Consider the following 12523-nt stretch of genomic DNA (forward strand, 5'->3'; position numbering starts at 1 on the left):
ATATCCTGTGATTTTTTTTTAAATTCTTTCATTAACTAGCAAGTTCTTGATTTCATACAGATAAAATTTCAGTTAGAGTATCATTAATTCCTGGGTCACGTATCCACTTGCGGACACAGTGCAGGCTGTGGGTGCTGGACAGAAAGCAGACTCACTGTGTCTGCATGCTCCGGGCCTACCCGCTGGCTGCGGTGTGACTTTGACCTCCCCGCTCTGCTTTCTGTGGGGGTGGGGTGGGGTGAGGATAACAATGAAACCTATCTTCCAGGCCTGTCTGGGGATGAAGAGGTCGTACAGAATGACCATATGTCTCTTTTGAAGTGGACTAAGGAAATAGAAGTCTTTGTTAAAATGGGACAGAATAGGGCCAGAGAGATGGCTCAGAGGGTGAAGGGCTCTGTGAACCAACTGGTGACATTGATTTGAGTCCCGGAACCTAAGGTGGAGGAGAGAACTGGCTCCACATCGCTGTCCTCTGACCTCCGCATGCATGCCTTGACACCCATGTGCCCACACATTTCAGAAAAAAAATACAATTTATATTATTATAATAAATATTATTATTAAGTCAATAAAACTGAACATAAATCAGGTGTGGTGGTACACACTTATAGTCCCAGCATTCAGGAAAACCTGTCTCAAAAAACAAAGAACAATGAAAAAGCCCAACCCCGAAACCTGGGAGGGTCTTACTCAGCTACAGAGTCTGGAAGAAGATCTTGTCTAATCCACATACAAAGAATTTTTTTTCATTTTTCTTCTGAGTTCTTGAGCTGCCTGTTTGCAGTCAGACTCCAGGTCAGGGTGTCCTTCCTTTCTTCCTTAGCTGGAGTCTCTCCTAGAAGCCTCCTTTGCCTGTTTGGGTGCCAAATGGGGGGGTCACTGAGCTCCTGAGCTGGGACAAAGCAGGTTCTCCGAGTGTCTGAGCCAGAAGAACAGAGATTTCCTGGCCTCTCCTGAAATGATTTCTTAGAAAGGTTGTTCTGTTACTTTTGTGGTAAATGTCTGACTGGGGGAGGGGAGGGGGGGAACGTGCATGTTGTTCCTTGAACTTAATAAAAAGATTAGCTTAGCTGTCCCTTCCTACAAAGCGTCTTACCCTGACATGTGAGGGGACCAGGAAGACAGAACTGAGACCTTCTCCCTCCATAAGTCTGGGGCCCTCCTGCCTGGCTGCTGCAGCTGAGATTCACAGGAGTGTAAGGCGTGGCCCTGCCACACTTGCCGAGTGTTCACTCCTGCCCTAAAGAGAGTCCTAGAGACAAGGCACATTTTCCAGACATTCCCATCAGTCTGAAGTGAGGGGTAGGCGGTCCACACAGGTCTGAGCTGCATCACCTGTGCTCCGGGCTTCCCCTCCGTCTGGGTGGTCAGTACTAAGGCCCCCCCATCTCCCCATCTTCTGGGAAGCTGCTTGTATGGCTCACTTGAAAGACAGCTGCCTCCAAGCAGGAGAGTGTCCTCCTGTTCCTTCTTGCTCCAAAGTCACCTTCGGGGCTGCCCTCTGGGACCCTGACTTCCTTCCGAGGCCTGTAATTTAATGAAGGGGGGCCCCACTCCTCATGAGTTACACTCCAGCACAGATTCCAACCCAAACCCCCTCCACGGCCTCATTCACTGACATAGGAGCAGGCCACGCCACGCACCACTGCGGATGGTCTTACTCCTTCCCCATCAGGAAGCCGAGGCAGGAGTCCTTCCTCCAGTGGACTGGTTCCTCCTGAGCAGTTTATTGTGGCAACAGGTAGAGCGGGGAGTGGAGGGAGCTCCAGTAACTAAGTAGAAAGAGGACCTGTGCTATTATTACTCAGGCCTCCCTAGGCCAAGGACACCGATCCCTCGGACCCTTGGGAACTGGCAAAGCTTTCTTCCTGGTGAAATCTAGAGGAAACTGGCAGAGCCTTCTTCTAGTCCAACGTTTATCAACGACTGACCAGTGTGTGCAGAAACTGGCAACCTGACATCCTCAGGGCTGTCTACACCTGACATCCTCAGGGCTGTCTGCACCTGACATCCTCAGGGCTGTCTGCACCTGACATCCTCAGGGCTGTCTGCACCTGACATCCTCAGGGCTGTCTGCACCTTACATCCTCAGGGCTGTCTACACCTGACATCCTCAGGGCTGTCTGCACCTGACATCCTCAGGGCTGTCTGCACCTGACATCCTCAGGGCTGTCTGCACCCGTCATCCTCAGGGCTGTCTACACCTGACGCTACTGCCTACACTGAGCACTGAGATGAGCTCACTCTGCCGTGTATACGCGGTTCTCTGAGTGAGGCTCAGGGGTGTTGTACACTTGGTACTGCTGCATCAGCGCCGCTCTGTCTGATCCCAGCGTTTCTGCACACTCGGCTCTGAGCGTGCCCTTCATCTCCACACTTCCAGGTCAGGTCAGGTCCCAGCCACATGGAACCAATGTACCTGGCACGCTGGAGTCACAAGAGAAACAGGCTGAATCTGAAACTTTTTTACAAAGTAAAAGTGAGCAACGATGGAGAAAGAACTCCCAGTTTCAGGGAAACAACAGAAAGAAAAATGCCCCACTCCCCTGGAGTAGACATTTCAAAGGCGACAGATTGGACTGGCAAGGCCTAACAGACTGGCTTTGCTACATCAGGCCCTTAGCATGTCTCCCCTTTGTGGAAGGCTGGGCCTCTGTACCGTAGGCTGATTATAATGCGAACGAATTATAATGAGATTCTAGTATACTTTTTGAGTAACGAGAAAAATATAATCAGATGAAAAATATTTGAAGTTTTAGGTGAAACTATGATAGTAACCATTTAGTGTGAGCACGCTGGCACCAGCCCCTCCCCTCCCCGTGTTAGCAGAACGCACTTCCCTGCTCTGCTGGCTTCTGGTGTGGCTGTGGACCATGGGATGGTGTGGATGTAGTGTAAGCGGAAGCTGGGAATATATTTAAGCAGTTGTACTCTTGCCTTTGGTCATAAATGGAATGGGTTGTCCATTCACAGAAGACAAAGCCCATGTTGGGCAGATTCACACCCAACTCCGGTGCAGAGCCACAGCAGTGGATGCCAGCTCACCAGCTGGTTGGCACTGGCTTCGGGGTGGTTTGTGATGCGGCACAGTTGCAATAGCTGTCTGTTAGAAAACCAACGTCTCATTTCTCCATCAGGGAGTGTTGGTTCAAATAAAAGAAAGCTGTTACAGTCTGGGTCCTATATCCCCCAAATAGCCCATATGCTAAAGGCTTGATCACCTATGGCTCCACTGGGAGATGGTTCTCAACCTTCCTAATGCTGTGACCCTTTAGAACAGTTCCTCATGTTGTGGTGACCCCAACAGTAAGATTATTTGGTTGCTACTTGATAACTGTAACTTAACTACTGTTAGCAATCAAGATGTAAATATCTAATATGTGACCCCTGTTGGGTCACGACCAGCAGGCTGAGAGCCACTGCTTTAGAAGTAGTTTCTCTCGGAAGGATGCTCTGCCCCATCACAATCTAAAAGATGACAGAACCAAGTGGTCACTCTCAAAGCCTCTGACTGGGCAGCAAAACAAGTCGTTCTTCCCTATGAGTTGATATTTCTCAAAAATTTTGTCACAGTTAAGAACTCCCATAATGGGCTGGAGAGATGGCTCAGTGGTTAAGAGCACTGGCTGCTCTTCCAGAGGTCCTGAGTTCGATCCCCAGCAACCACATGGTGGCTCACAAACATCTGTAATGGGATCTGATGCCCTCTTCTGGTGTGTCTGAGGACAGCTATAGTGTATTAATATACATAAAATAAATAAATATTTTTTAAAAAAAGAACTCCCATAATAGCCAAAACAGTCCGTGGCTTAGACTTTCACTATGCTTATCTAAAATAATTATATGTCTTATAAAATATATTGCTTTTGGGCTGGAAAGTGCCAGCAGAGCTGCCCTTTCCCCTGGGTATCTAGCAGAAAGGTCACAGTGAAATCGCTCTCAGCTAACATGGCAGAGAGTAGAAAACACCACACTGTGGTCTGTGGGGCGCACACACTTTCTTCAGCTAAAAATGAGCTTGCTTGGAATGTCTGCTTAGAAAGGGGAGAAAGACACAACCTGTGACAGTTTCAGGGTCAGGCCTTCGCTCTCCTGACAAGCCCACTCTTGGTTTTGCTGGACAGCCAAGATGGCTGTTTTGCAGCAGATGAGAACTTCGGTACTGTAAACAGAAAATGTTGGCTCTGTCAGCCACAAACATATTGGTGTGAGAACCTGCTCCCCAAAGCCCAGTAGGAAGCCCCTGGCAGAGGTGGTGAGGATGATCCACCCTCACCACTGGCTTGGCAGACAAGAGGCTCACAGTAATATTTTCTAGATGTGGGCTTCCCCAAAGGATGCTTCATCCTCATACAGAGATACTTGCTCAGCCATGTATTCACAACATCCAGAAACTGGAAACAATCCATCGATGGGTGGATAGATAAAGAAGATATGGTGCATTTTACACAGTAGAATATGACTTAAGAAAATACAATCTTGAAATTTACAGGTAAATGGCTGAAACTAGAAACAAAAGTCATCCTGAGTGAGGTAACCCAGTCCCAGAAAGACACATATGGCGTGTATTTGTTTATATGCGGATGTTGGCTGTCAAGTCATTGATAAGTAAGCTACAACAATCCGTATAACAACAGAGGGTTGGGTAGGGAATAAGAAACTAGGAGGGACCTATCCAGGAAAGGGAGTAGAATAGATAATTATAGATGGACACGGGCAGGATGCGAGAGAGGAGGAATGAAGTGGGGGCCAAAGGAGAGAGTGCAGGGGGGGGGGGACATCGAAAACTACGGGAAGTATGGAAGCCCAACACGGTAGAAGCCTTTCAAAAACTATACATATATGAATGCAATCTAAATTAAGTTGCCAAATAACAAGGGCAACACAGCCCCAGCTGGACATCTTTCATCGCCAAATAAAGCTTTTAGTACTGGGAACAGGCTACATCTTATTGAATTGCTGGCCAAGGGGACCCCATGGGAACCCCCAAACAACCTAGGTCATTGGTTCCTCTTTGGAAACTGACAGTGAGGCTCTATTACTGAAGACAACACCTAGACAACTCATTGAAGTCAAGCTTGTACCAGCCTAGAGGCTTCGACCCTTCGACCCTTCTTGGTAAAGGAAGGAACTCTGCATTCTGCCAAAGGAGAAAGCTTAACACCAACCCAGCTACACACCTTCTGATCTACAGTGGAGGCCTGCCTGAAAGATACACTGGGGCAGAAGTAGCAGCACACAGTTTGTGGGAGTGACCAGCCAATATCTGATTTGATTGAAAGCTCACATCATGAGATGGAATCCATACCTAACGCTGCTTGGGTGGCCAAGATCCTGAGACCAGGTAGGCCAGGGACACGGGAGGAAATCAAACACTGTTGCTATGCTGAAGGGCCATTGTTGCAGTAGATCTAGTATCTCATATAGAGGGCAGTTTGTATCTCTGTCTATTTGATGTAATCTTGTTGTGTAGAGAGAGTTGGTGGGTTGAGAATTGAATGCATAAACCTGAATGAAAAACTACTGGGCTGTAGAGTTGTGCTTGTGGTGGGTTTTGGGGTGAACGAACACCCTGTAGAGTTGTGCTTGTGTTGGGTTTGGGGGTGAATGAACACCCTGGGATGGAGACAGTAACAGGAAGAGTAAAACCGCAAAGGGAAGGGAGTCGTGGGGACAGCTCAGACGGAGTGACAGAGGTGCGCGTGGCCCTGTACTAAAAGCTGGCCTGAGGAGTGAGACCTCAGGGGGCCGATAAAGAGATAAACCTTTTTTTTAATACTTACTACAACAGACCATAGCAATAAAATGACTCCTGGTGACATTCTGCTATATAGATCAGCCATCATCAGAGGAGCTTCCTCCTAAGGCAGACGGGAACAGATACAGAGACCCGCAGGCTGACAGTAATGCAGGCCAGGAGAGACCTTGACACACTCAGCCCTAAAAGGGATACCTCCATTAAGCCCCTCCCTTCAGGGCTCAGGGAAAAGGAGGGAGTGGAAAAGTGTAAGAGCAGAGGGGATGAAGGACACCAAGAAAACAAATCTTCCTAAATCACAGGAGTACGGATACAGACTCACAAGAGACTGACGCAGCACACACACAGGGCCTGCACAGGACAGTACCAGATGGGCTCTTTGAGGAAAATAGACACATGCCCTATCCCTAACCTGAAGCTAGCTCCAACTGATAACCACTTGCAAATGAAAACTTAGTTTTATCCAAGGGAGTATCGCCGAGGAAACAAACCACTCTTAAGGGTAGGCCCCATGCCCAGCAAATATAGCCAACACAAAATGAACTCAGTGGCTTTTCTGGAGCTCTTTTTCCTCATACAACTTTAATTAATTAATTAAGTTTACATGCCAACCACCGCCCCTCCTTTCCCAAGTCCTCACCTCACGCAGCCCACCCTCTCATCCCCTTCTCTTCTGAGAAGGGGGAGCTTCTTCCCCCCCCCCCATATCACCTTACTCTGGCACATCAAGTCACTGCAGGACTAGGCATCCTCTCCTACTGAGGCCACACAAGGCAGCCCAGCTGGGGTAACAGAAGCCTCAGGCAGACAACAGGGTCAGACAGGCTCCACTCTAGTTGTTGGGGACCTGCATGAAGACCAAGCTGCACGTCTGTTACATATGTGCAGGAGGAGGGAGCCGAGGGCCAGCCCATACTTGCCCTTTGGCTGGTGGTTCGGTATCTGGGAGCTCCCAAGGATCCAGGTTGGTTGACTCTGTCGGAATTCCTGTGGAGTTCCTGTCCTCTTCAGGTCCCTCAATACTTCCCCCATAAGTCTTCTATAAGACTCCCCAGTCGGGTCTAATGTTTGGTGAGGGTCTCTGCATCTGCTTCCATTGGCTGCTGAGTGAAGCCTCTCAGAGGACAGTCATGCTAGGCTCCTGTCTGCAAGCACAACAGAGCATCATTAATGGTGTCAGGGATTGGTGCCTGCTCATGGGATGGGTCTCAAGTTGGGCCAGTCATTGGTTGGCCATTCTCTCAGTCTCTGCTCCATCTTTGTCCCTACATATCTTGTAGGCAGGACACATTTTGAGTGGAAGGTCTTTATGGGTGGGTTGATGTCCTTACCCCTCCACTGAGAATCCTGTCTGGCTACAGGAGGTGACTTCTTCAGGCTCCACGTCTACCATTGCTGGTAGTCTCTGCTAGAGTCACCCCAGTAGACCACCTGGGGCCTCCCACTTCTATAGATGCCAACCCCTGCCCATGCTGATTTCCATTCTCTCCCTGGCCTCCCCCTACATGTGATTCCTGCACCCCATTCCCATCCCCATGCCCTCCACCCAGACCCCTCCTTTCATTCACCTCCAGTATCTATTTTATGTTCCTTTGGGCCTCGTTTGACTTCTTTGGGTCTATGGAGTATAGCATAGCTGTCCTGTACTTTATGGTTAATATCTACTTATAAGTGAGTACATACCATGCATGTCCTTTTGAGTCTGAGTTACCTCATTTTTTATTATTATCATTTTATTCATTTACATTTCAAATGCTGTCCCTCTTCCTGGTTACCCTTCCACAAACCCCCCATCCCATTCCCCTTCTCCCTCATCCTCTTTGCCTCTATGAGGGTGCTCCTCTACCCATTCACCAACTCCTGCCTCCCCTCTCTAGTATCCCCTACGCTGACAGCAAGCTTTCCTCCCCTAGGAAACGTGTGTGTGTGTGTGTGTGTGTGTGTGTGTGTCTGTGTGTGTGTCTCTCTGTGTGTGTGTCTGTGTATCTGTGTGTGCATGTATGTGTTTCTTGTGCTTTTTATTTGGCTCTTTTTCTTTGGTTGATTTGTTCTATCCTATTCTGGTTTGTTCTGGGTTCATTTTATTACTGTTATTCTTTAGATGCCTACTTGTTGTCTAAGGAGAGACAGAAAGTGTGTAGATTTGGATGAGAGGAGATGTAGGATCCTGGGGAGATGGAGCTGAGAAATTGTAATCAGAGGATATTGTATGAAAAAAAAAACAATTTTCAATAAAAGAAAAGAAAAAAGGAAAGTGGGTTTTGCATAATTTATTCAACCAAATTGAATAAATACACTTGTTTAGTTTGCCTTATGAATTTTCTTTTCATACCATTGTATGAACCACAAGAAAAAAAAAAATAAACCAAGAGACTCATTGAGTGTAGACTTCATGGTACAGTTCTTTCAACAGATCTGAAAAACGAGTCTACAGGCATTTCTTCTTTGTAAAGAAACGTTTAAAAAAAAAAATACCAATTCAATGTCAAAAACAGTAGAAAACACATTTAGTTTACAGGTCTTAAAACTTGCAAAATAATAAATTAACATTCATAATGAAACATACATACTTGGCTTTGGCTGCCACCCTCAGAACGTTCTGCAGGGAGCTCTTTCACGCTCATTTTATGATTTTATATTTACTAAGCAAAATAAGTCCCTCTAGCTAGATATCGACACATTAAATTCTAAAACTAGCAATTTGAATGTTTATAAAATTACCCATTGAAAGCAGAATGTTCTAACTGTTGGTTCTGAAAAATGAAGGGAAATACCTTGAAATCAACCCAGGTCAACATTTACATATTAAAACCTTCCTGGTCGCATCCCACATGTGAGCGTGTTTTTTGCCAGTGTCCTTTCCTGGTTCACCAGAAGTTGTATGCATGGCAGACTTCAGCAATTTTGTTTCTTTAATAAGTATAGCAAATAGGGAACAAAAACAAGATAAAAGGTTTTATTCTAGACCATTTCCTCCGGCATAATTTCAACTTTCAAATTATAGGAACATCAATGAATGTCCTACTTCTGTGTTAGAAGTACTTGACTACTTTGTGGGATGTTTTGTGCCAATTCTTTACTAAATTATCTTGGTCGCTGTTGCTAGGTAACAGTACTGGCTTCCTGCAGCTGAGAAATGAAAGGGTTAGAGGGAGCAATTTGGCATTATTAGCATTTGACTAATAAGGTTTTTTTTTTTTTTTAGCTGTATGTCTTAGCATTTCCCTCTCTTTCTAGGGAAGGCCATTGTCTATGGGAATACAATCGATGCTTACACAACAGTGGAGACACTCCTACACATGGGCATGAAGGGGAGCTGCATCTACTTTGTTCATCCCCCTGCCGAATCAAACATAACCTGCATCAACAACTACGACATAGAGAGCGCCGTGGACGATGCGCTCAGTGCTGCTGGAGTCACGGTCTACACGGACGCGTTGCTGGCTCAGTGGAACCACGGCCAGGACCCGGATCCTATCTCCAGCGCCTGCTTCACCACCTCCACCAAGCCTTTCAGACTGGAGTGTTCAGTGAGTCCTGTGAGCCACGCTTACTGCCGGCCTAAGGCAGCAGTTCTCAGTCTGTGGGTCAAGACCCCACTTGTGGGTCGAGTATCAAACAGCCATCACATCAGATGAATTTACTTCACAATTCATAAGAGTAGCTAACTTACAGCTATAAAGTAGCAACGGAATGCTTTTATGGTTGGGGTCACGGAAACAGGAGGGTCTGAATGGAAGAGTCCGAGCATTAGGAAGGTTGAGAACCATTAGCCTAGGGGGAGCACTAACCTCCCAGGAACTAGGGACTCTGAGAGATTGCAGTACAGAATTTACAGCTACTGACTTGGGGTCTGTTCTCATACCATTGGGGCTGACTTTCCCCAAAAGCAAGAAGCTACTACCAACACAGTGACTCAAAACAATTTAGTGTCAATTTTTGCCTCTGCTCTAGGGGTTGGCTTGGCCCAACTAGGCAGTTCCCACAGATTTCTTGTGTAACTGAATTACAACAGTGGACAGAGCTGGAACCACCTAGGAGGGGCATTTGCTTTTCTGGCTATTGATGCTGGATCAACTTCAGCTGAGATCTTCTCGAGCCTGGGCTTCGTTAAGCAACCATTACAGCTGTAAGAGCAAATGAGAAAGGAGCTGGGGTGAGGCCCTTAGACCAGGGCTCAGCAGTCAGTTTGTCTGCAGCCACACTCTCCCTACAGACAGTCATTCTGTCTGTACATCAAAAGGGAATCAACCTCACTGAGCAGATGCTGGAAAAGGGTTGTCCCTCTTCTGATTTCTTATAACACCCTCCCCCCCCACACACACACAAAAGGGAACCCAGGTCATGGCTAACCTCAGGTTTAAAGTCACAGCAGCCCTACTAATGAGCATGCAGGTCCAGGACCCTGAAAATGGCCAGATGTGGAGCCCATTGACCAGAGAGCTGCTGCAGCTGAGTTAGCCATGATGCCCTTTCTTTCCCTAAAGCCGCTACCACTGGCCAGCCAGCTTTGGGTTATCTGTAGCTCCATGCCTCTCACAGTCAGAAGCTTCACCCGTAGCTCTCTGGGCCTGGTTTCCTTCCTACCATCACGGAACCTAAGAAACCAGCTCGGATAACATCACTCCTTCATGGAGGGCATGTTCAGGGCCCAATGAGACCTGAGGTCCTTAGAAATTTCCGAATCTGCTCATCACACACAGGCTCACGTATTCACTCCACAGAGTTTATGGAACACCAGATAGGTCCCAGACTTTGTGGCTTAAGGATCTAGCAATGAGAAAACCTCTCAAAACATCTCATTAGATACTGTTTCTCCAGAAGGCCCTCGGCCTCCCCCCCCCCCCCATTTAGATACTTTGGAATCATATGGAAACGTCCTTTGAAGCTTTTGCTTGGGTCTGCCAGTGGCAGAGGCAGCAGAGAATTGGCCACAGCTCTAGCCTGGCCAAGCAGGTGGGCCTAAGGTCTGGCACTGAATGGCTGGCGGGGGGGGGGGTGGGGGGAATCAGTCCGGGCTTGGGACCCATCTTCATGCTTCCAGGACCTTCTGATTTTAATGGGTCTTATGCAAGCACACCACTGTGGGAACCAAGTACCTCTCTGGACCTTTAAACATCTCAGTCTCTGCAACCGTGACTGCAGAGACGTGACGTCAGAGATTGACACTTCTCACATTAACACGTTTGAGGCCCAGAAACCGCAGGGTATCCTCAGTTGTTCCAATCTATCCTTGACCACTGAGGATGGTGTCTCTCCTGTGCATGGCCCAGTGTGAGCGGAGCCTCCGGCTACCTACCTCCTGTCTTCCCCAAGTAAGCCTCCCTCTCTCCTGCTCTCCCACGGCTGCCTCTCTGGGTCTTCCCTCACCCACTGGACCCTGACAGCAGAACTGAGGTCCCCTTGGTGCAGCTCAGTTTTTAACAACGGTTTATCTTTCAAGAAAGCATCCCACCATACCCTGAGTCACACCGTGTGGTAAGGTAGGATTTATTGCTACTCACTGGCACATGTACCAGAGAAATCATCGTCTTCCCAAAACTGGTGATGGGCTTTGAGGATTGTAGTGTCTGTAGGTCTTTCCTGAGACTGGGACTGTCCATCTCCCCCTCCCCTCCCCCTCCCAGGGAACTGTGGGCCAAGGCTGCATTATGGGTACTGCTCAGCACCCCGTTTTGTTGTCTTATCCTTTGTCCTTGTGTGCTTCCAGCACTTGTTTCCTCTCTTCACAACAGAGACTTATTATTATTATTATTATTATTATTATTATTATTATCATCATCATCATCATCTCTGCTTCACCAGCCATCTTGTCTGGAAGTCTCCCACCTCATTTATTTCTGACACTGATGAATTGAGTTCAGTCCCCGGGCCTCTCTGTCTTCCTTGGTCTAAAAGGGAGACCTGCCGATTTTATTGATGTTTCCTTTTTCAAAGATAAAAATCAAAGCCTACTTCTCAGTAAAGGCAGCTCATTTTCTCTTCCACTGGTTTTGGTCCCTGTGACTATCCTCTTCCTTCTGTCTGCACTGGATCTAATACTCTGTCCTCTTTTCTGGTTTTGTAATGTCTCGGATTTGTCTGCCTTCCTCATGATTCTTCACTGACCATGGACTATGTATCATTTGTTTTCATATTTCATGGTTTCCTACAAAGCATATTTTCATTTATTTTAATTCAGTGCTGTTGTTTATGATTATCCAACCCTTTAAGAAGAATGAGGATGTATTTTATGTCTGAGAGAATGTAGAATTTTGTGTACATGCAATAGTAAGTATTCAGTAGCTATTGGATGTAGTTTCTGTAAATAACAATTAGTTCTGTGTGGCTAATACTGTGCTGGATTCCCTTCACTAATATTTACTGTATTTCACCAGAGGGTTGGGACTAAATACAGTAATTACTAGGAGAAACATTATTAAAAATTTCTCATTACTTTGGGAGTTTCTGTTTCTCTCTTTAATTACTTCCTTTTCCTTTCTTTGCTTTGCTATTACAACGTTGATATCTACCTCGTCAGATGTGACCTTATCACAATGGAATATTCCGTGCTGTTCGGGCTCCTCTTCCCTGCCCATTCACAACCTGTGGGTCCTGGGTGCCAAGAACCTCAGGGGTGGTGAAGGGAACAGCTCTCCAGAGGCAGCTTGTGTGTGATAGCTCATTTTAATGGGGGGGGGGGCCAAAGGTTATTTAAACCCAGGGACTGGGGATGAGTAGGGACTAGGAAGTGAGCATACATCATTGGCCAGGGTGCTGGAG

General features: G+C 47.0%; 1 protein-coding gene across 1 annotated transcript in view; it reads left to right on the plus strand.

The window, feature by feature from the left end:
- CFAP61 (cilia and flagella associated protein 61) overlaps positions 1-12523 on the plus strand; it is a gene marked incomplete at both ends in the record, with an annotated part of 250940 nt that overhangs the window by 170419 nt on the left and 67998 nt on the right. The window contains one exon of the mRNA XM_080930962.1: positions 8999-9291. Coding sequence (XP_080787088.1) covers positions 8999-9291 — 293 coding nt within the window. The remainder of the gene's footprint in view (positions 1-8998; positions 9292-12523) is intronic.

Source organism: Micromys minutus, assembly GCF_963924665.1.
Source record: "Micromys minutus genome assembly, chromosome: 17".
Classification (NCBI taxonomy): Eukaryota; Metazoa; Chordata; class Mammalia; order Rodentia; family Muridae; genus Micromys; species Micromys minutus.